We start from the raw sequence: 23,751 nt of genomic DNA, 5'->3' as shown, positions 1-23,751 counted from the left end.
TCATGAATGTTCCGGAACGGAGATTTGTCATTTACAGAAGTACAGGAGGCGTTTGCCCTCCCACCTAGCCACTTTCTCGCCTTCCAACAGATTCATGGGTTTTTACTTTCCAGACTGCGAAATTTACAGAATGAGCTGATCTAATCCAATATCTGTCTATATACCCACCTCTATGTCCACTCATTCTGTCTCTTTCTTGCATATTACTCTACGCCATGCCACTCTTAAAGGGGTCTAATCTTCCTTGTTTAATTATTGGGGAGACAAACTGCCTCTCCCCGAGCTGTCAGCTCAAATCCTTAAGGGATGGACCACGGTGCGAAAGGCTGTTATTTGTGAACAATGGAGGGAATCTCAGTTCCGTATTCTGCACCACGCTACTTATGGGTTTACATTCCCGAGAACCCCAGAACATCCGGACCTGATTATAGCGTGCCCAAATTGTGGCAAACCCAAGGCAGATCTGTATCATGGGCTATTTACCTGCCCTTTGTTCCGAACGTTCTGGGGAGAATTTGTTTCCTTACTCCAAGAGAAGTTGCATGTAGTTATCCCTGTGGACCCCCATCTGATGATACTGCACATCCCTCCTGATGGGAGCAGGTTGTCTTTATTGGTACATACTTTTCTTGTGGTGGCGAAACGCTGTCTTTTGTCTAGATAGCTGATTCAGGACATGCCTACTGTTGGACAAGTGATACAACAGGTTAAATATTACCTACTCATGGAACAATTGGAAGCCGAGCCATCTAGAAAAAAGAGGGCTAAGCCCTTTTTTAAAAAATGGAAAAGGTTCATAACCTCTTTTCTAGATTCCACTGAATGCCAAAAGGTTGTCAGGCCTTTCCGCAACACTAAATGGTACCTTACGGCGGATATCGCTGGCACCTTGGGCGACCTACACCTACCTGATTAGAGCACTGGAGTAGTATAATTGGAGTGGGGAGGTCCTTCATGGCGAGCTAGGGAAGGGAAGGGGGGGAGGGGGTTTGTTGATTGTTTATATGACACTTTGTTGTGTATGCCGACAAAGATAGAGACACATTGTTTCTTTCTATTCTCAATTCTTTATTATGTAAAACTGGAAAACTTGAATAAAAATGATGTTTGGAAAAAAAAAAAAAAAAGCAGCCCCCCAACTTAAAAAAATTCCCACAAAAATAATGAGGCTCTTGGTTACAATTTGCAAAAAGTGTAAACCACCCCACCACAATAAGGTGGCCTCAGAGCTTTAAACTTAGCTCTTTACATGATTGCATAAATGGGCTAGATGGCATATTTACATATATATATTTACATACATATATTCAACATTAAAATTCACCTGTTTAACCCAACAAGAAGTTTGGTATCACCTTAAAAATATTCAAATTTTATAAATCATCAGGCCAAGCTGGCATCTATTCCAGTTCTGCAGGAAAGTACTGTGCTAGACAGAGTAGAATAAACTAGAGGCAGTCCAGTGCTGACTTCCTCCAGTTTCTTATACATTTTATATGCAGACCAAGAAACCTGCTGGTCGTACAGGTACAGGTGACCTGCTTATTTTCTGTTCAAAGTATTACTGTGCTAGACGGACCCTTATTCCTGATTTCTTGATTCTATTATTGTTTCTCAAGATTTTTCTGCATTTAGCAAATGTGGTACCATTTTATTCAAAATGTGATCCTGGACTAAAGGCCTGTCAGTTTAGCATCTAATCTGATCATCTTCTATGAGGAGATCAGTTATAGGGTGGGTTCAGACTGAGGAATTCTCGCGGAAAATGTCAGCGGAATTCAGTCAGCTGTCTGCCCGATCTGGGCGCCTTTCCGCCGGCCCCATAGACACCATTCTGTGGGCCGGCGTAATCTGCTATACGCTGAAAGAAGTGTCATGTCACTTCTTTCAGCGCATAGCGGAATACGCCGGCCCATAGAATGGTATCTATGAGGCCGGCAGAAAGGCGCGCTCCCGTGCGCACGGACACACGACGATATTCCGCAGAGTTTATCCGCGAGAATTCCGTAGTGTGAACCCACCCATAGAGTAGACCTGGGTGAGGCTGTGGACATTGTGTCTGGACAAAGGCATTTGATTCTGTGCCACATAAAAGGTTGTTCCATAATATGGGGATGCAGAGACAAGGAGAAAACGTATGTAAATACATACTAACATTGGGTCACAGTTACAAGTGGGGTGCCACAGGGTTCACTCCTTTAAATAGATTTAGTAATCACCTTGTAAAGGGGCTACAGAGTAGAATTTCAATATTTTCTGATGACCCTAAACTGGGTAATCACCACAGAGGTAATATATTACAGAAGGATTTGGGAAAGCTGAAGGCTTGGGCAGAAAAATGGCAAATTATGTTTAATGTGAATAAATGTAAAGTTATGCTAATAGGACAGTACAGTAATCTTTTTATACCAAGGCCTGTAACCATTACAAGGGGCATCCTCTATGAGGATATATTATATAATATATATTTGCTTTAAGGGAAAAGATAATTTTACCATTATCACAGATTGAGATTCTTTACTGTACAGGGCAGCACACTGGTTAGCACTATAGATGAGCGAACCTCGAGCATGCTCGTGTCCATCCGAAACAGATCGTTCGGCATTTGATTAGCGGTGGCTGCTGAAGTTGGATAAAGTTTTAAGGTTGCCTGGAAAACATGGATACAGCCAATGACTATATATCCATGTTTTCCAGATAGCGTTCGGGCTTTATTCAACTTCAGCAGCCACCACTAATCAAATGCCGAATGATCGGGTTCGGATGGACTCGAGCATGCTTGAGGTTCGCTCATCTCTAGTAAGCACTATAGCCTTTCAGAGCTAGGGCCCTGGGTTCAAATCCCACCAAGGGCAACATCTGCAAGGAGTTTGTATGTGTTTGTGTGGGTTTTCTCTATTTACTTTGGTATATAAATTAAGGAAATATTATTAACACCTTGACAACCCAGGCCGCACCACCACCCCCGCTATGAGATCACGGAGAGGCGATCCCTGCTTCAGGCCAGGCCTCAGCATGCAATGATGCTGATCCCATCACAGCAATCTCATTAATCAATGCAGTACAGTACTGCATTAATCTCTATGAGAGAGAAGTTATTATAGAAATACCCAAGGTGGACTTCCAAGTTACTATTAGAAAAAAAAGTTTTTTCATAAAAAAAAAAAAAAAAAAAATGCCATCCCATAATAAAAGTTTATATCTCCCCCTTTCCCCATTTTATAGATACCAAATATTTATTTATTTTTATCACTGCCCAAACTATTAAATTATGGCATTCCTTATCTGGCATGGTAAATGGCGTAAGCGCCAAAAAAAAGCCCAAGACCAAAATTGCTGATTTTTGGTCACATTAAATCACATCAGAAATTTTTTAATAAAAAGCGATGTTGCAAATACGCAAGCAAGCTACCAATAGAAATGACAGATCATTTCCTTATGTATATTTGTTAATTGAAAACAATAAAACTTTAAAATGGAAAAATTGAGTCTGTCACTACAAAGTACAATTGGTGTCGCAAAAAATAAGGGCTCGTGTGGGTCTGTAGGTGAAAAAATGCAAGCTCCATGGCCTTTTAAACACAAGAAGGAAAGCAAGCGCAAAAACAAAAATTTGCCTGGTCATCAAAAGGTTAAAGGACTTGCTCTAAGAGCAGTTATTGTTACTTGGTGTTTTCATGGCTGAATCATTACACAAGTTTAAAGAGGTGTTTTAGAAAAAATCTACTTTTCCCCTTCCACAGGATAAGGGAAAAGTAAGAGATCAAAGGGGGTCCGACCTCCGTATCGGGCCCCAGGCTTCTGTATTATGAATAGAGTTCCGGGTACGGCACGTAAACCGTGGCTTTATTCATTCTTATGACTCAACAGAAAGAGCCGAGTAAGCCAGAAGAGCACTGTACTCTGCTCTTTCGGTTGGCTCCATAGGAATGAATAGAGCCACAGGTCATGTGCTGTACCCGCAGCTCTATTCATAATACAGAAGCTGGGGGCCCAATAAGGAGATCGGCGGGGGGTATTGAAGTCGAACCTCCTGCGATCTTACTTTTCACTGATCCTGTGGATAGAGGAAAAGTTGCTTTTTTTTCTGGAATGCCTCTTTTTTTCCCTTCAAAATATTAGTCTTTGCAGCCAAAGTGTGTTTGCGGCAGCTGTGAGACCCTCAGTTAGGAGCTGTCCCAAAGAAATCCACATAATGGATCTTTCCTGGCCAAACTTTTTTATTCTTTAGGACAGTGTCAGAGGTGCTCACTCCCCCTGCCTTATTAATATGCACATGGTGCTGACACACATATGAAGCAGAAGAGCAGTGGTAACATAAATGAATATATTGTTATGTAAAACTAATGGAGCTTTGTTATACCTTTTAGGTTGCTGTAGAACGTCTTCTGAAAATGAAAGCTAGATACTGTGAGAAGGATGCAAGTCCCTTGCCCCATGGTTCATATTCAACACTCCAACCTGCCCAGACTGTGTCTTTATTGGAGATGTACAATGAGCTCTATTGTTTTTTCGGAGACAGCTTAGCTGTTCGCTTTGGGACTGGAGGAACTCCATCACAACAATCAGTAACAATTTCTAGATGTCAACAGGAGCCAAAAAAGGATTGTTCAGTGGATGGGGCAAGGAAAATGCCACAGCTGACAGCCCATGGAGAGGAAGAAATGACAAACCCTGGCAGACAACCTCAACGCCCTCCTCAGATTTCTCTAGCATCATCATCATCACGTCCTCGTGGAGCTTCTCGGCAGGGGCAGAGGGGACAGGGAGTAAGAGAGGCATTTCAAAGGAGTAGACTGGCACCGCGTGGTTCTCCCTGTTTTACCTTCCTTATTGGAGGTAGACAAGCAGGTCGTGGGGGCAATGGACGGAAATTTCAGAGTGTCTTTCAGCTCCACACTGGTCCAACAGCCACAGCTAGTCGCTATGCCCAAAAATTGCCAATGATTGGAAGAATGACAAAGCCTGGACGCAGAGGTGCCCAGGCAGAACTTTCACTTTATTTACCATTATGATAGAGGTTACACTTGTGGATTAAGCAAAGTGGACCTTTGCATTAAAGGGATTACCCAAGATTAAAAAAAATAAACACTTCTGCTTTCTCAGAAAAACAGTTCCACTCCTATCATCAGGCTGTGTGTGGTATTTCAGCTCTGCACCATTCACTCCGAATAGAAATTAGTTGCAATACTGCTTAAAACTGAGGACAAGAGTGGTGCAGTTTCTGTAAGAAAGCAACCTTGTTTTTCTAATTCTTTATACCCTTTTTTAAACCCTGAGCTAAAGTACTATCTACAGGAAGACAGTCAGGCGAACAACCTAAGCTTAGTGCACAGGTAAAACCTGAGCTCATGGCTGAAGTCTTGTTCAGATCTCTACATCTGAAAAATTTGCTGCCTTACCTGACCTGTACTGCCAGCTTCACATATTACTCAACATGGTAGAAAACAGATCACTGAGTATTTTGTGTAATGAAATGAATTGCTAAAATACAAGAACTTCAATATAGACGGCCTATCCTTAGACTAGATCATTAATATTAGGCTAGGGTTTCACTTGAGCATGATCAGGTCCATCCAATCCCAAGCGTGCGGCAGAAGTTGGATGCAACTTTCTGCCTAGAAAGCATGGATACAGCCATGTTTTCTAGGGCTCCATCCAACTACCTCAGCTGCTGGTAATCAAATGCTGCACGCTCTGGTTGTGCTCATCTCTAGTTAAAACCAATCTTGTAGTGCTTTAAAAAGCCATGGCTTTAGATTGGAGTGCTGCACCTCACCTATCAGCTAGTTCTAAAACCACCAAAAATAAATTTGTTGTTGATTTGGAGGTTGTACTTCATGGTTCAGCATTGATGTCATGACCCGACTCCCAGAGCTGTGCGGGCTGTGGCTGCTGGAGAGGATGATGGTAGGGGGACACAGGGCACTGGACGGACACTGAGCATCCCTCTGCCATCATCCTCTCCAGCAGCCACAGCCCGCACAGCTCTGGGAGTTCCTAACCCAAAGCTGTTGTAGAAAAATCTATTTCACTGCATAGTATTAGGGTGCGTTTACACAGAGAGATTTATCTGACAGATTTTTGATGCCAAGACCAGGAACAGGCAATAAACAGAACCGGTCATAAAGGAAAGACTGAGATTTCTCCTCTTTTCCAATCCATTCCTGGCTTTGGCTTAAAAAAATCTGTTAAAATGTCTACTCCCTGTCTACTTTTTCCTGGAACATCATTTGGTACAAGGTAGCACATTGAAAAGTCCCAATAAAAATATAGTTGTATATTAGAGATGAGTGAATTTACAGTAATAAAGCAAACTGTCGCTGCTCCCAGGGCGCTGGAAAAAGCTGGATCTAGTCCTTGGAAACTGAGCTTTTCCCAGCACCCCAGGAGGAGCGACAGGGAGTATCAGTCAGTTAAATGGAAGCAGGCTAATTAGCATATTTCAGAGATAACTAAGCATTTTGCTTAAGGCCCTATTCCACGGAACGATTATCGTTCGTATTCGGCCGATATCGGCCGCTACGGACAATAATCGTCCCGTGGAATAGAGTGCAACGATCAGCCGACATCGTTCATGTCGGCTGATCGTTACAATCGCTTGTTTTTCAACATGTTGAAAAACAAGCGACTGATATAGCAGCGATCTGCTGCCGTCGCTCCGTTAAATAGGAGCGTCGGCAGCAGATGCTGCTATATCCTATGGGCTGCCCGGACGATCTAGCGATCCCCCGGACAGCCCCCCCGCAGCTCCCCGCCGCCCCTCCCACACTCACCCGCTCGCTGCTGCCGCGCTGAATAGCGGCGGCAGCGAGCGGGGAACGAGGAGCAAACGAGCGCTGAGAGCGCTCGTTTGCTCCTCTGACGACCAGTGGAATAGGGGCATTAGTTACCTGGAAGGCTGGAATGGCTGGTCAGAGATGGTGATATTTTTCTGCAGGGCATACAGCAGCTAATAAGTACTGGAAGACTAGGATTTTTAAATGGAAGTAATTTACAAATCTGTATAACTTTGTGGCACCAGTTGATTTGAAAACATCTTTTTTTCCAAATTCTAAAAGAGCAGGGGCCACATAGTATGGCCATACTTCTAAGGTTGGCTACACTTTATTTTTCCTTTTTATTACTCTGTCCTTTTTATTACTCTACCTTATCACCTTCATATGGACATGTGAGCAGGAGTCGGGGGCAGATCAGGGGGCTACAGGACTGCCCCATGGTGCACTGAATTTACATTTGGGGGAAAAAAAATGCCCTATTAGTATCTAGTAGCAGGTTTGGTCTGTCTAACCTTCTGCTAGATTAACTGCACCCTAGCAAAAATAGAAAAAAAGTGAATAAAACCTAATCTGTCACAGTTTTTTGTTTTGACCAACAAGCTTATTAAAAACAATACAGTTTATTTGATTTTGTACATATTATATTTTTGTAACTGTGTTGTTTTGGTTATTAAAGATTTTGCTGCTGGAGTCCTAGCTGTCCATCCTGTACATACAGAATAAGTGTTTTATTTAAACATATATACATAAGCTTTATGGACGCAATCTCAAAGAGTACGGTATGCTCCTACTGTGAGATCAAACAGCTTGGCATTAGAAACTTGTCCTTGCTTGTCTAGCAAATAGTAGAGAGGTCGACCTTTAACCTTCAAGGGTATAAAAGCTGGAACCTCTGAACGGTGAGCCATGCAAGAAACGTGCCTCAAAGGGATGGTGAAGGATGAACCAAGGCCAAAGACTCCTGCTGTGAAAATAGTCACTTGGTCCCCTCCTACGTGCAGAGTAACAGCACTGACAGATCGACGGGAGAACAGCAAACCTGCAGCCATTATAAGGGAGCCTAGTAAGAAAGTCAAGAATTGTTAATATATTAACATGAGTGTTGTCCACACACAATGATCAGGGGAAAATTAAGTAACATGTAAAAAAAAAAAAAAAGGCCTTAGCCTAAAGAAGTATACCATGCAACGCTTCATTCCTCAAAAATGAAAGGACCCATTATCAAGCAGTATAAATCTACTGTGCAGCTACCTGAGTCTACCAGCCACGTATGCAATAGCAGCTTTGCATCAGGGAAAAAAGGAGTTTTATTTTGCACGTGCAAGGCCGCAGGAGGGGCAGCAACTAGTCATCTGGGCGGAGAGGCGTCCTTGACTTGTCAAGGCTCTCTGCCTGTTAGCGCACTCTGCTGGGATGATTGGCAGGCAGAGAGGCCACTAACGGGTCTGTCTGCCTGTCAATCATCCTGACAGGGCAGAGAGCCGTGACTAGTCATGGGTGGCTCTCCACCCAGATGACTAGATGCCACCCCTCTCCCGGCTTCATGTGCCAAAATAAAGCTTCTTTTTCCCTGGTAGCCTAGGGGAGCTGCACAGTAGATCTATACTGTGTAGCTGTGAACCATATCAACACAATCATGCTGACTGATTCCCTTTAATAAACTACTTTCATTTTGAATCTGGCAACTTAATACCTTCAAGAGGGTTATTCAGTGTCAGAAAACCATGGCCACTTTCTTCCAGAGACAATACAACTCTTGTCTCCAGTTCAGGTGTGGTTTGCAATTAAGCTCCATTCACTTCAATGGAACAGAGTTGCAAAAGCGCACCCAAACTAGAGACAAATGTGGTGCTATCTCTGGAAGAGAGTGGCCCCTTTAATAGAGATACCATTCTCCCTGCTCCATCTCTACAGCACCTGTCCCCAGCACAAGACCCAGTTTAATGTGATTCTATGGCCCTGGGTGTCGTGCGTGGTTATGGGGAGTACCAAATTCAAAATGGGGGAAACATGACACTTGTGCACAGAGCTGCATTATTATTCTTAAAGTGTCACTGTCGTTATAACTTTCACAATCTAAATCAATAGTAGATGTGATATAAAGCAAGTTTGCAATTTACATTCATTATTTTATTTTAATTTTTTTAGTTATGGAGCACTTCCTGTTTTCTGACTTTTTTTTTTTATATATATACTCAGAGTAAGGGTGCCTTTACACGTACCATATCGCTGCGTATTTATCGCTGCGTGTTTGGTGCGATTTTTACATGCGAGTTTTGATTTTCACATGAAACTCGCATGTAAAAATCTCAGCGATAAAAACGCAGCGATAAATATGCAGCGATACAGTACATGTGAAGCTACCCTAAGAAAACAGGAAGTTCAGTGATTTCCAGGTCATCTGAGCGCTCACAGAGAGAAGGCAGTCATGTGACTGATGGACACTTTGAGCTGTGACTCTCTGTACTGGCCGGAATTCCTGTGTTTAGTCTGTTTTTTTCCAACCAGTATAAGTCAAAAAATCTGCCTTCAGGAGACTGGACCTGGGTTTCTGGTAGTTCAGCTTTGGTTTATAGCAAGATAACAACAAAAAATAATGAATGTATAATGCAAACTTGCTTTATTTCACATCCCTGGCTGATTTAAATTTTTAAACCTTTACAGGTAAACTTTATACATAGCATTATTTCTCCTGTGCTGTGAACGCAACTTTCTTGCTGCCACAGTTACAGAATTGGGGAAAGGGGGGGGGGGGTACACTAAGCAGCGCACAGCCATTCGCCCCTGGCACAGTGGTGGTTCCTATAGGAGACTTTTGCAGCAGGAATGCCGGCACTAACGTAAGTGGTTACCCCAGTTCCCTTTTTCCTTAACGGATCGGACACAGAACTTGCAATGATGGGGCGATCTCTTTTTTTATGGATCCACCTGCTGTTTTCTGTCCAATGGAGCGGGAGTTGGAACTCTCCACAGGTGCCATCATAAGGCAAGGGGGAAAAACTAATATGTGCTACGACAGCCCTAAGGGTGGCTTCACACATACCGGATTTGCAGTGGATTTTACGCTGTGAAATCTATTGTGGATCCCTTGTTAGTTATTTTGAATGAGAAGACATATGTATGTAAATGCCGCCCCAGGAGCCGATGAAGGGGTTAAGGGGACAGCGAGGGGATAACGGGCACAGCGAGATTTCCGCTGCAAGTCGTTATGTGTGAAAGTACTGTTAGGGTGCGTTCACACCTACAGGATCTGCAGCAGATTTGATGCGGTGTTCAGTTATTTAAATGAAATCTGCTGCAGAAAATCAGCTGCAGATCCTGTAGGTGTGAACGCACCATTAAGGAGAAATCCAGGATTTGATTAAGCACAGCATTATTAAGCATTATTATTATTGATTAAGCATAATAATATACACACAACCTGGGGACATGTCGATGGTGCTGTTTTTGCTGGTAGCTGTGCTTAATCAAATCCTGGATTTCTCCTTAATGGTGCGTTCACACCTACAGGATCTGCAGCTGATTTTCTGCAGCAGATTTCATTTAAATAACTGAACACCGCATCAAATCTGCTGCAGAAAATCAGCTGCAGATCCTTTAGGTGTGAACGCACCATTAAGGAGAAATCCAGGATTTGATTAAGCACAGCATTATTAAGCATTATTATTATTGATTAAGCATAATAATATACACACAACCTGGGGACATGTCGATGGTGCTGTTTTTGCTGGTAGCTGTGCTTAATCAAATCCTGGATTTCTCCTTAATGGTGCGTTCACACCTACAGGATCTGCAGCTGATTTTCTGCAGCAGATTTCATTTAAATAACTGAACACCGCATCAAATCTGCTGCAGAAAATCAGCTGCAGATCCTGTAGGTGTGAACGCACCATTAAGGAGAAATCCAGGATTTGATTAAGCACAGCATTATTAAGCATTATTATTATTGATTAAGCATAATAATATACACACAACCTGGGGACATGTCGATGGTGCTGTTTTTGCTGGTAGCTGTGCTTAATCAAATCCTGGATTTCTCCTTAATGGTGCGTTCACACCTACAGGATCTGCAGCTGATTTTCTGCAGCAGATTTCATTTAAATAACTGAACACCGCATCAAATCTGCTGCAGAAAATCAGCTGCAGATCCTGTAGGTGTGAACGCACCATTAAGGAGAAATCCAGGATTTGATTAAGCACAGCTACCAGCAAAAACAGCACCATCGACATGTCCCCAGGTTGTGTGTATATTATTATAATTTAGCTCCATTTACTTCAATGGAACAGAGCTGCAAAACCCCACCCAAACGGATGGAATGAGGGTGGTGCTGCTTGTGGAAGAAAGTAAAAGTCCAAAATGAAAATACACATGCTAGACACGTTTCGGCCGTTGGCCTTTGCTGTGACAAAGGCCAACGGCTGAAATGTGTCTAGCTGTATTTTTATTTTACTACATGTAATTTTACAAATTCAGTTATGGATTTCGTGCTGGACTTTCTCCTTTTTCTTTTCCATTTGGCAACCTGAAGGTCTCCAGGTGTTCCTATGCACAATCCAAGATGAACCCATGACTGAAAGGTATGCTACACAGAACAGTGTTGGGCATAATTATAGTGTACGCAAATTTTTCTGTTTTCTTCCATGTGGAAGAAAGTAATCATGTTTAGGCCGCGCTAAGACACTGTAAGACAGTGGCTGTTCTGTGACACGGCCGCCGTCTGTGAACATCTCTTTTTAAAATTGTAATATGGGCACATAGTTACATTTTTTTCTTTTTTTCACAGGATTCTCAACCATAGAGATTTTTTCTTTTGTTGAGACAATGGGGGACATGTATCAAGAAGAAAAGGCATACTTTTTTTGCAGAAAGTGCTGATTTGCAAATATTTTATTCACAAAACAGCCATTTGCGAATAAAATATTCACAAATCAGCATTTTCCACCGCATACGCCGGGGAGGGGATGTAACGAAGGGCGCGGACTCAGAGTCTGCGCGATTCATTATTGTTTCTGCCTAAAGGTACGCAGAAAACCTACTCCAGCTCTCAGCTGGCGTAGGTTTCCTGCCGTGCGCACAGGATTTATGTAGAGGCAGTCTGCCTCTACATAAATATCCGTAGTGCCGGAGCTGCGGGGACATTTTTAAGTCTGGTACAGAAAACGTCGGACTTAATAAATGTCCCCCATAGTCTTTAATTTTTAATCTGCAGATTATCAGTGCAATACAGTAGCCTGGGTGATGTCTGTATGGATAAAAAAAAAAAAAATTCTATAGACTATGGACAGTCTTCCACATTACTGAATGGAGTGGTTTGTTATGTGCTAAGTGATCCCTTCCTTAAGCAAAAAAAAAATAAATCTTATGGTGTCTCCTGGAGACCCTGAAGCTTTGTAATAATGGTGGGCTGATAGGGGCAGATCCTTTCCCCAAATATACATAAAGAAATCACATGCAGATTATACTACTAGGCTCTGCTGTGATGTGGCCTTAGGCCCTCATATGAGCTGCTTTGTCTCCTCGTCCTGACCCTTCTTCCCGGTGACCTCGGAGTCTCCATAGAGGTCACTGTACACGTACCGACTGACAGGCAGCTGAGCGTGAACGTCGTCCTCCACAAGGGGGAGCCCATGTTCCTTCCCTTGTTTTCCCTTTCTTCCCCGGGGTCGCTCTGTCTTATATCCCGCAATGATGTGTAACCAAAGTGAGCCAGGTATGCCCAGAAGCCGGCCTGCGCCACACAAAATATGCCGAGCAGGCGGAAGAAGCGCGGTCTGCTGTGCTGGAACAGTACTACGTCTCGGGGCACCGGATCTGCTTGGAAAAAACGAGTGATCCTAAAAGATAGAGGTTTCCTGAAGAACCGAACGTCTCTTAGCAACCACAGAACCACCATACTGATTCCAATATCCCGCCCCAGTACAACGCTGACTCTAAGGCGCAGAGAAAAGGCGTCTAAGTGGGCGGAGTCTCTTTTGGTGCAAGCGCAGCTGAGGCTGGGAGTAGTAAGATGGCGGCGTTGCATGGACTGAAAGGCTGATAACATCTAGCTGTGCATTATAACTGCATACATGCTGTTTTCTTATGTTTGTGACAGACTGTGAATGACTCCAATAACAGCCCCCCTAGCAGAAAAGTGACCCCAATAACATCCCCCTAGCAGAAAAGTGACCCCAATAACAGCCCCCTAGCAGAAAAGTGACCCCAATAACAGCCCCCTAGCAGAAAAGTGACCCCAATAACAGCCCCCTAGCAGAAAAGTGACCCCAATAAAAGTGCCCTAGCTGGAAAGTGACCTCAATAACATCCCCCTAGCAGAAAAGTGACCCCAATAACATCCCCCTAGCAGAAAAGTGACCCCAATAACATCCCCCTAGCAGAAAAGTGACCCCCAATAACAGCCCCCTAGCAGAAAAGTGACCCCCAATAACAGCCCCCTAGCAGAAAAGTGACCCCCAATAACAGCCCCCCTAGCAGAAAAGTGACCTCAATAACAGCCCCCTAGCAGAAAAGTGACCTCAATAACAGCCCCCTAGCAGAAAATTGACCTCAATAACAGCCCCCTAGCAGAAAGGTGACCCCAATAACAGCCCCTAGCAGAAAAGTGACCTCAATAACAGCCCCCTAGCAGAAAACTGGCCTTAATAACAGCCCCCTAGCAGAAAAGTGACCCCAGTAACAGCCCCTAGCAGAAAAGTGACCTCAATAACAGCCCCCTAGCAGAAAAGTGACCTCAATAACAGCCCCCTAGCAGAAAAGTGACCCAAATAACAGCCCCTAGCAGAAAATTGACCTCAATAACAGCCCCCTAGCAGAAAATTGACCTCAATAACAGCCCCCTAGCAGAAAGGTGACCCCAATAACAGCCCCTAGCAGAAAAGTGACCTCAATAACAGCCCCCTAGCAGAAAACTGGCCTTAATAACAGCCCCCTAGCAGAAAAGTGACCCCAGTAACAGCCCCTAGCAGAAAAGTGACCTCAATAACAGCTCCTAGAAGAAAACTGACCCAAATAACAGCCCCTAGCAGAAGTGACCCCTAATAACAGCCCCCTAGCAGAAAAGTGACCTCAATAACAGCCCCCTAGCAGAAAAGTGACCCCAATAACAGCACCCTAGCAGAAAAGTGACCCCAATTACAGCCCCCCATGAGATAAGTGACCCCAATAAAAATTGCCCTAGCAGGAAAGTGACCCCAAAAACAGCACCCTAGCACAAAAGTGACCTCAATAACAGCACCCTAGCGGAATAGTGAGCCCAATAACAGCACCCTAGCAGAAAAGTGACCCCAATAACAGCCGCTAGCAGAAAAGTGACCTCAATAACAGCTCCTAGAAGAAAAGTGACCCAAATAACAGCCCCTAGCAGAAGTGACCCCTAATAACAGCCCCCTAGCAGAAAAGTGACCTTATTAACAGCCCCCTAGCAGAAAAGTGACCCCAATAACAGCACCCTTGCAGAATAGTGAGCCCAATAACAGCACCCTAGCAGAAAAGTGACTCCAGTAACAATGCGTGAACAAAATGTACTTTCCCTTCCTGATACTAAAGACTGTCATCTAAAACTTAAATAAACTTTTTTTTTATATATTTTGAATACTTCTGGAGAATTGAGGAAGATTGTAAAGTATGACATTTTAGAAATTCTTTAAATTATGGGGAAGGGTCCCAATTAACCATTCCTCGACAGACAGGCGACTCCAATAACAGTCCTCCAACAGACAGGCGACTCCAATAACAGTGCTCCAATAGATAGGTCACTACAATAACAGTGCTCCAACAGATAGGCGACTACAATAACAGTACTACGGTCAAACTGTGTTACGAAGCCCTAGGCGCTGACAGGTGTGCTATGTATTTTTGGATTCTATTGGATTTGTCTTTTTTTAAGAAATCTACATTTAAAGACCAAAAATTCCCCATGGAAATGATTGTTGGAATATTCAGAAATGCAAAAATATCACATAGCATAGCACAGCACTAACCAGTCAATAGCAGCACACATGCAAATAGCTGAAATCTAGCAGCCAATAGAATCTCGCAGGTCATTTACTCAATGCATGACAACATCCATGCAGTCATATGTCCCCTTTTGGATAATAGAAGATGACAGGTCCTTACAGGGTCGGACTGGGCCACCAGGGAGCCGGGGAATCCCCCGGTGGGCCCCACCCCCTCCTCCCTCTTGCAGGGCCCTTCCCCCTCCTCCCTCTTGCAGGGCCCTTCCCCTAAGCCAGAGAGGGGCCTCCCGTTTGGAAGCTGCCTAGTGTCGGGAGCTCAAGGGGGCCCCCTGCTGGCTCCCACACTGCTGGGGTGAGTTCAGCACGGCATCAGGGCCTGTTCTTTCTATAATCATTGGCCCTCCCCTCCCCCCTGCTCACCTGGCTCCTTACATCAGCTCTGGGCCTCAGCGCTGCCCTCTTCCTGCCTGTGCAGCAGCAGGGCCTCCTCCATCCCCCTCCCCTCTGCAATCACGTGACTCTCCTGTTGCTATGTGTGCAGTCGGTGCACAGGAGATGGGGAGAGGCTGCAGGCTGCCCGGCCTGGCTGGGAGAAGAGAAGATGGAGACAAGAAGACTGAAGCCTCCTGCCCTGCTGAACATGTGAGTGTGTGTGTATATACTTGTCTATCTGTCATCAGTGTGTGTCTGTACATGTGTCATGTGTTTATGCATGTGAGTGATATATATGTGTGTGTGTTTTCTATCATGTATATAGTGTATATATTATGTGTAATCTGCATGCTTTTGTATCTGTGTATCCATGTTGGTGAGTCTGTGTGTGTGTTAGTATGATTAGATGTATATATGTAAGGTGTGTTGTGTCTGCATGTTTGTGTATGTCTGCAGTATGTCTATGTGTATATATGTATACTGTATGTATGTCTGTAGTATGTCTATTTGTGTATATATGTATACAGTATGTATGGCTGCAGTATGTCTGTGTATATATGTATACAGTGTGTATGTCTGCAGTATGTCTATTTGTGTATATATGTATACTGTATGTATGTCTGCAGTAGGTCTATTTGTGTATATATGTATACAGTGTGTATGGCTGCAGTATGTCTATTTGTGTATATATGTATACAGTGTGTATGGCTGCAGTATGTCTATTTGAGTATATATGTCTGCAGTATGTCTATTTGTGTATATATGTATACAGTATGTATGGCTGCAGTAGGTCTATTTGTGTATATATGTATACAGTGTGTATGGCTGCAGTATGTCTATTTATGTATATATGTAAACAGTGTGTATGGCTGCAGTATGTCTATTTGTGTATATATGTATACAGTGTGTATGTCTGCAGTATGTCTATTTGTGTATATATGTATACAGTGTGTATGTCTGCAGTATGTCTATTTGTGTATATATATATACAGTGTGTATGTCTGCAGTATGTCTATTTGTGTATATATGTATACAGTGTGTATGTCTGCAGTATGTCTATTTGTGTATATATGTATACTGTGTGTATGTCTGCAGTATGTCTATTTGTGTATATATGTATACTGTATGTATGTGATGAGAAGTTCACACTCTGGAGGTCCCAGTTGTGCCGGAGATCCGTGAGGCTTGGGCTCTGATCAGCTGAGGATTCTCACATCGAAGATGATAGGTGTTGTAGTAGATATAACAGTAAGACTTTAATCAATGGATGACGGGTTTCATCAAATGAGATCATCAGATCTATTGAGGATTCCCTTAGAAACACATTATCCATTGATTTAAATCTTACTCCTACGTCTACTACAACACCTATCATCTTTGATGTGAGAATCCTGAATCAGCTGATCAGCGCCCAAGCCTCACGGATCTCCTGCACAACCGCCATTTAATGGCAAATAATTGGCGTTATTTTAAATTTTAACAGTGTGTGAACAGAGCCTTTCTGTGCTTCAAATCCACTCCCGGTTTTGGCCAAACTACTGTGTGAACCTAGCGGTGTGACACCATGCTTACCGCTTTCTTTCCACTGCAATGATAAAAACTTTTGACATCATGCAGACATGTAAAATGTTTTGATCAGTCAGTGTCAGTGCTGAGACCTCCTGTGGTGGCTAGATCATCACTCCATCAGTCATGTTACACATGACGGGCCCATAGACTATAATGGAACCCATCTCCTATAATGAGTGCTCAGCCCCTCACTTGCATTATGATGGACTGAGTGACATTCTGGCCATTGTTGGGTGTCTCACCCCTGAGACAGATTAATCTTTTAATCAGTCTGACATTTTGTATTGACCTTAAAGGGGTACTCCAGTGAAAAATATTTTTTCAAACTAACTGGTGTGAGGAAGTTATACAAATTTGTTTATTACTTCTAATTAAAAAATCTCCAGTCTTCCAGTACTTTTCAACTGCTGTATGTCCTGCAGGAAGTGGTGTATTCTCTCCAGTCTGACACAGTGCTTTCTGCTGCCACCTCTCTCCATGTCAGGAACTGTCCAAAGCAGGAGAGGTTTTCTATGGGGATTTGCTGCTGCTCTGGACAGTTCCTGACATGGACAGAGGTGGCAGCAGAGAGCACTGTGTCAGACTGGAGAGAATACACCACTTCCTGCAGGACATACAGCAGCTGATAAGTACTGGAAGACTGAAGATTTTCAATTAGAAGTAATTTACTAATCTGTAACTTCTGACATCAGATTTTAAAAAAAAATATTTTTTTTTACCAGAGTACCTCTTTAACGCTTTAATGACCACTGATATGCCTTTCATGATGGTCCTTTAAAGTCTTATTCCAGCCCAACAGCTTATGGTGAGGCAAAACCGTCATGGGTCTCCTCTGCTGGAGATTGTAATAGAGGAGCAGACTAGATGGTCTTTTTTTCCTTCATCTTCTGAGGCTGTGTTCACACATGACATTTTTTATGTGTTTTTACAGCAATATTGTTGGAATTTCATTAAAGTTTCTACATAAATGGTGCAGTTTTACCACAAATGCATGAATCAGTAACAACTGTATAAGTGACTGGCAGTGCACTAGCGTTGCTGGTCACATACACAGCTCTATGCAAAGTCGCTGTACTAACGTGAAAGGTTTGGCGCTGATTATGTCTTTATATGTTGGGTGGGCCCCAAGAATCAATTTCCCTGGTGGGCCAAGGTACCCCAGTCCGACACTGGGTCCTTATGATTGTGCCTTACTGACATAAATACAGATTTTATGCAAAGTTGTTCTTAAAGAGACGGTACTAAAGGTGCTCCAAAGTCACCCTCAGGGTAGTTTCACCGGATCTGCAGCGGATTTCAAGCTGCGAGTTTGCAGCCAAATCCACTGTGGATCCTGGTAGTGTGAAGTTGAATGGGTCACATACCCGCAGCAGAATTTTCATTCCGCTGCCAGTATGTGACCTGGCCTCTTTAACTGCCCCCAGCCCGGAGCATACATCACCAGCTCGGCACCGCGGCTGTGTGTGAAGCTCCCTTTGCTCCCCATCAGCCAATCAGTGCACGTCAGATTGGCTGATGGGGACCGTCAGGAGCCTCACACACAGCCGCGGTGCCGGGCAGGTAATGTATGCTCTGGGCTGGGGGGGGGGGTTTAAAGGGGCCGGATTACATATCCGCAGTGAAATGAATATTCCGCTGCAGATATGTAACCCCATAGACATTCACACTACATGGATCCGAATCGCAGCATGAAATCCTCTGCGGATCCGGTACGTGTGAAGCTACCCTAAGGGTAAATTCACATGGGCGGATTTGCCGCGAGTCTCACGCTCAAAATCCGCAGCTAATCTGCAATACACGTAAGTGCGTGTTTGATTGCGGGTAAATCTACATGTAAATCTAAATCTATCTACATGCGATTTACCCCCAATCAAACACGCACTTACGTGTATTGCGGATTAGCTGCAGATTTTGAGCGTAAATATTGCGGCAGATCCGCCCGTGTGAATTTACCAACTACAGTTGCTCTTAAAGAACCAGCAAAAAGGTCCTCTTAGAGGCCTGTTAGCAAAGTTTCTCTTAAACGTCCAGAATATAACGCATACCAACACCAGTCCTACATAGTAATACATGGCATAGACACTTGCAGCTGTCGCTACATGTAGGAGTGGATTTATGCAGAGATTACTATATACTTTTAAAGTGACTGTACCACCAGGCCCAGGCTGAAGCACTGGAGGCGGGCTGACCCACCCTAAGGGCCGCTTCACACTGAGCAAACACAGCGCAATTCCCGCCGTGCTCAGTGTGCTGCTTTGAGTGAATGGGAGAGTGCGCGCCTGTCCGCTGTCGCCGCTCAAAGAATGGACGTGTTCATTCTTTGAGCGGAGAGGAGAGGGAGCGGACAAACACCGTGTTTGCCCGGTGTGAACCCACCCTTAGTGGGAGGAAACCCTAGCCCCTCTATGATAGGGTTCCATTCATTCTAATGGAGTCACGTGATGGAGGGGCTGGGGTTTCTTCCCACTAAGGGTGGGTCGGCCGCCTCCAGTGCTTCAGCCTGGGCCTGGTGGTACAGTCCATTCCCCAAAATTCATGAGGAGTCTCTAGGCCCACTCACTTGATTGGCAGGTTTCTTCTTATATAGAAATAGAGGGAAACTTGCCAATCATTGTCAGTGACTCCTCATGAATAAATTGTTCTCTTCCCAAACGTAATACAGCATACTATAACGAATATTATTTCCTAGACTTGTCATGGGTTGTCAAAAGGTTAACGTTTCTCTTAAAGGGCCACTCTGAAAGTCACTATTGTTTTCAGACACTTCCAGTTTTCTCATGTAAATGCCCTTCTACCTTCTATAATGTGGAAGTATTATGACTACAGCTATACCTAGAGACAGGGCTATGTGCTGCCCCGACAGTGACACCCTACAGAATGAATGCCTAAGTTCCCGCTGTTGTTCCTTTCCTTGTTCCCTGATCTCCCACATGCTCAGAACTCTCTGCTTTATTGAAACAAACAAAACAAACAAACAAACAAACACGCGAACAGATATTTTTGCTAGACGTGGCCGCTAAGGCGAAGAAGGCGAATGACACTTCCCACCAGCCTCCTCGGCGAGGCAGGAAGTTGCGGAGCGGACGTGTGTGTGTTTTCATACCAGATCAGTGAAAATGGCGGCGCCTGTACGGAACCACGTGTGGGTCGCTACCGAAACCGGGATCCTTAAGGGTGAGGAGAGGAGACGTTTGTTTTGTCCTAGAGAGATACGAGTAGTGAGTGGTTGTATGTGGAGCGGTATTACCGTGTATAGTGTGTGTGGGCTCATGCCGGCTGTATCTCACTCTGCACATTTACAGGCATAGACCTGGTAAAGAAGCAGGCCGCTAACTACACAGAGGTGTCTTCTCTCAACCGAGACCAGGAGGTCCACGTCATGTGCTTTGGAGACCCCCAGGAGTCTGAGGTAGGGGAGCTGCTGTCTCATGATTTGGGTATACAGTACTCTGTTGCTGGTTTGTGTTCCCCACTTTGTGGCTGTTCACTTTTTGGCGATCTGGAAGGGTCCAGGGATGTATAGCTGTCTGCAGACTGATTTGCCATGCAGGATTGTTAGAAAGCTGTGTGACAGTCCTTGGTGGTGCTGTATGGGTTATGTTGTTGGTTGTGATGTAGCTTTCTCTTACTGTCTTATACCCTTCTTGTATATTTAGGTGCTGTTAGGGTGCCGAGATGGCATTGTGAGAGTCTTCAACACTGAAAAAGCCAAATTTACAGAATTTCATGAGTGTCGAGGAGGAGAGGGTGTGTTTCGGGGACTCGGTGTACTAGACAAGTAAGTAACTGCATTGTTTTGCCTATAATGGCAGCTCATCACCTTTCCACAGTATGGGTACTGAATGTCTGATTCAGGGCTGAACTTTCATATGAATTTTATGAATGTTCCTCATTACAATGGTACCTTGGTTTAAGGGTGCCTTCACACCTACCGACTCGCAGCGTTAATAATGCTGCAAGTCGGCTAGGTCCTGGCAGATCACTGTCAGTACATACACACAGCGGTCTGAACGACTGCTGCGTGTATGTAAATCTGCCGGCTGCTTAACCCCTTCTGATGCCGGCCGCCTCCCGCTCCACTCTGTATACATACCTCCTGGCTCCACGGGGTCCCGGCGTCCTGCTCTCGCGCCCGGCCAATCAGTGTTTTGCCCTGCCGCAGCCACTGACTGGCCGGGCGGGAGAGCAGGACGCCGGGACCCCGTGGAGCGAGGAGGTAATGTATACAGAGCTGAGCGGGAGGCGGCCGGCCGGCATCAGAAGGGGTTAAGCAGATTATGACACTGAAACACAAAGAAGCGGAGACGAAGAAATTTTTTCATAAATGGAAAGCTTTTATTTGTCACCACTTCTCGCGTACGGAACTTGATGACTTAATGCACAACTTTAGAAGCACTGGCTGGTATAACACAGAGGCACTGAAAGGCACATTGGGAATTTTAGAGATACAGAGAGCTGGGTGACTGCCGGGGGAGGGGTTGTTCTATTATGGGGTTCCAATTACATTCTGGTCCAAAAAAAAAAAAAAAGATGTTTTGTTGATAGATTAAGCACCTGTTTGCGATTTATTCTAAACCATGACCGCACAATACTCAGCAGCGAAGGTCGGTCCTGGTATTGACTTGCTAACTTCGGCTATTGCCACATGCCGTGCGCGTCAGGATGGCCTTGCAACATGCTCTTCGTTAGTAGAGCTCGAGACTTTTTAACCACAGCTTGAATGCCAAGCAACTGGATCTCATTCCTGCCTTCAGATTCTGGTAATTCTCCTTCGGAACAGGGACACAGTGGGGGCGGGCGTGTTACTGGGTCTTAACACTTTCTGATGTGCTTACTGTGACCTTATAACTCTGGCAATGTTCTTGTTTCTGTTCATATATGAAAACAATAAAAATATGTTTAAAAAAAAAAAAAAGGGGTTAAGCAGCCGGCAGATTTACATACACGCAGCGGTCGTTCAGACCGCTGCGTGTATGTACTGACAGTGATCTGCCAGGACCTAGACGACTTGCAGCGTTATTAACGCTGCGAGTCGGTAGGTGTGAAGGCACCCTAAGGGTATATTCACACGAACGGGCTCGCAGCGAGATTCTCGCTGCGAGCCCGGCAGGTCCTGGCAGTTCCCATACACTACATACTTGCTGCGGTCTAAACGACCGCAGCGAGTATGTAATTCTGCCGCCCTTAACCCCTTCTGCTCCCGGCCGGCTCACCCGCTGTAAGCATACTTTACCTGTCCTTGCTGCACGGGTCCTGCGTCCTGCTCTCCCGGCCGGCCAATTAGTGTGTTGCCCAGCTGCAGCCACTGATTGGCCGGACGGGAGAGCAGGACGCCGGACCCGTGCAGCAAGGACAGGTAAAGTATGCTTACAGCGGGGGAGCCGGCCGGGAGCAGAAGGGGTTAAGGGCGGCAGAATTACATACTCGCTGTGGTCGTTTAGACCGCAGAAAGTATGTAGTGTATGGGAACTGCCGGGCTCGCAGCGAGAATCTCGCTGCGAGCCCGCCCGTGTGAATATACCCTAAGAGTGTTTTGGTTTAAGAGCTCACAGTTTTTCAAAATTGTGACTTTGTTTAAGAGCATTGCTTTGGTTTAAAGTGACTGTACCACCAGGCCCAGGCAGGAGCACTGGAGGTGGGCCGGCCCACCCTTAGTGGGAGGAAACCCTAGCCCCTCTATAATAGGGTTCCATTGATTCTAATGGAGTCACGTCACGGAGGGGCTGGGGTTTCTTCCCACTAAAGGTGGGTTGGCCGCCTCCAGTGCTTCAGTCTGGGCCTGGTGGTACAGTCACTTTAAGAGCTCCCTGTGCTGGGTGGGAGCGCGAGTGGGGGAAGGGCATGGTCTACAGCACTGTCCTCTGACCCAGGAAGTCTCCCTCACCTTCCAAATCATAGCAGATTTAGCATAGCAGATCAGAACCTGGTAAGCCTGCTTGAGCAGAAGTTTTAAAGGCACATTTGAAGTTTTGTGTATTGGAGATGAGTCTAACAGTCTTGGGTAATGCATTCCATTACATGTCAATTCTTTCGGCGGAATCCACCCATGCATAGAATAGTGTCTATGGCACGGGTGGAGATGCACGCCGGCATGGGCGGAGATGCACGCCTCCGCGTGCGGGTACGAGCGATGGAATCTGCCGTGGGTCATATGGCCAAATTCCACAGTGTGCACGTACCCTAAGGAAGGGATGGATTTTAGAGTTGTTTTTAAGATACAGGTAACACGAACGTGAAAGGGATTGAATATAGGGGATTAAAGGACAGATCAGAGTCAAACATAACCCCAAGGCATCAGGCTTGCTGTGTAGGTGTTATGGTTACATCACAGACAGATATGGAGATGTCCCGTGGAGAGTGGTTAGCAGAGGGAGGGAATACAAGCAGCTCAGTTTTAGCAAGATTGAATTGCAGGGGTGTTCTGTAGAAGTGCAGGGGTGATATCAGGGGAGGAGGTATACAGATGGGTATTATCATAGATAGCATAGAGATGGTACTGAAAACCAAACCTGCTGATGATTTGTCCGATGGGTAAAGTGAGAAAAGGAGAGGGCCCAGGACTGATCCCTGAGGAACCCCAACTGTAAGAGGAAGAGAAGATGAGGTAGAGCCAGCAAATGATACACTAAAGGAACGGTCAGAAAGATAGGAGGAAAACCAAGAGAGAGCTGAGTCCTTGAGGTCAATAGAGCGGAGCATGGAAAGGAGGAGCTGGTGGTTTACAGTGTCAAAAGCTGCAGATAGATTCAGGAGAATGAGCAGAGAATGGTCGCCTTTAGATTTGGCGGAGAGGAGATCATTAGAGACTTTAGTAAGGACAGTTTCTGTAGAGTGAAGAGGACGGAAACCAGACTGAAGGGGGTCAAGAAGAGAATTATCAGTGACATCATCAAGATGGAAACTGGTCTAAGTCCTGTTAGGTCAGCCTCTCTTTGTCAGATGACTCAGGTTGCTCAGCTCTGATTGGCTGAGCAAGCTGTAAGCCATCTAACAGTTCTATAGAGTCATCATGGGA

General features: G+C 44.8%; 3 protein-coding genes across 3 annotated transcripts in view; 2 read left to right on the top strand and 1 right to left on the bottom strand.

The window, feature by feature from the left end:
- Positions 1-7,469, top strand: part of TAF6L (TATA-box binding protein associated factor 6 like) — a 64,141-nt gene extending 56,672 nt beyond the window's left edge. The window contains exon 11 of the mRNA XM_069965419.1: positions 4,371-7,469. Coding sequence (XP_069821520.1) covers positions 4,371-5,015 — 645 coding nt within the window. The 3' untranslated portion in view covers positions 5,016-7,469. The remainder of the gene's footprint in view (positions 1-4,370) is intronic.
- Positions 7,189-12,729, bottom strand: TMEM223 (transmembrane protein 223). Its single transcript, XM_069965425.1, has 2 exons — positions 12,358-12,729; positions 7,189-7,839 (listed from the first exon to the last, which is right to left on the bottom strand). Exons 1-2 carry the CDS (start codon positions 12,671-12,673, stop codon positions 7,547-7,549), a joined length of 609 nt encoding a protein of 202 aa, XP_069821526.1. The 5' UTR covers positions 12,674-12,729; the 3' UTR covers positions 7,189-7,546.
- Positions 12,730-19,762: 7,033 nt separating this feature from the next.
- The window catches only part of WDR74 (WD repeat domain 74), a 30,509-nt gene continuing 26,520 nt past the window's right edge, over positions 19,763-23,751 (top strand). Inside the window, exons 1-3 of the mRNA XM_069965423.1 lie at positions 19,763-19,910; positions 20,039-20,145; positions 20,393-20,514. Of these exons, the coding sequence (XP_069821524.1) occupies positions 19,853-19,910; positions 20,039-20,145; positions 20,393-20,514 (287 nt within the window). The 5' untranslated portion in view covers positions 19,763-19,852. The remainder of the gene's footprint in view (positions 19,911-20,038; positions 20,146-20,392; positions 20,515-23,751) is intronic.

Source organism: Dendropsophus ebraccatus, chromosome 4, assembly GCF_027789765.1.
Source record: "Dendropsophus ebraccatus isolate aDenEbr1 chromosome 4, aDenEbr1.pat, whole genome shotgun sequence".
In the NCBI taxonomy this organism is placed as follows: Eukaryota; Metazoa; Chordata; class Amphibia; order Anura; family Hylidae; genus Dendropsophus; species Dendropsophus ebraccatus.
Note: the sequence above shows the minus strand (reverse complement) of the source record. Positions and strands in the feature narration are given on the sequence as shown.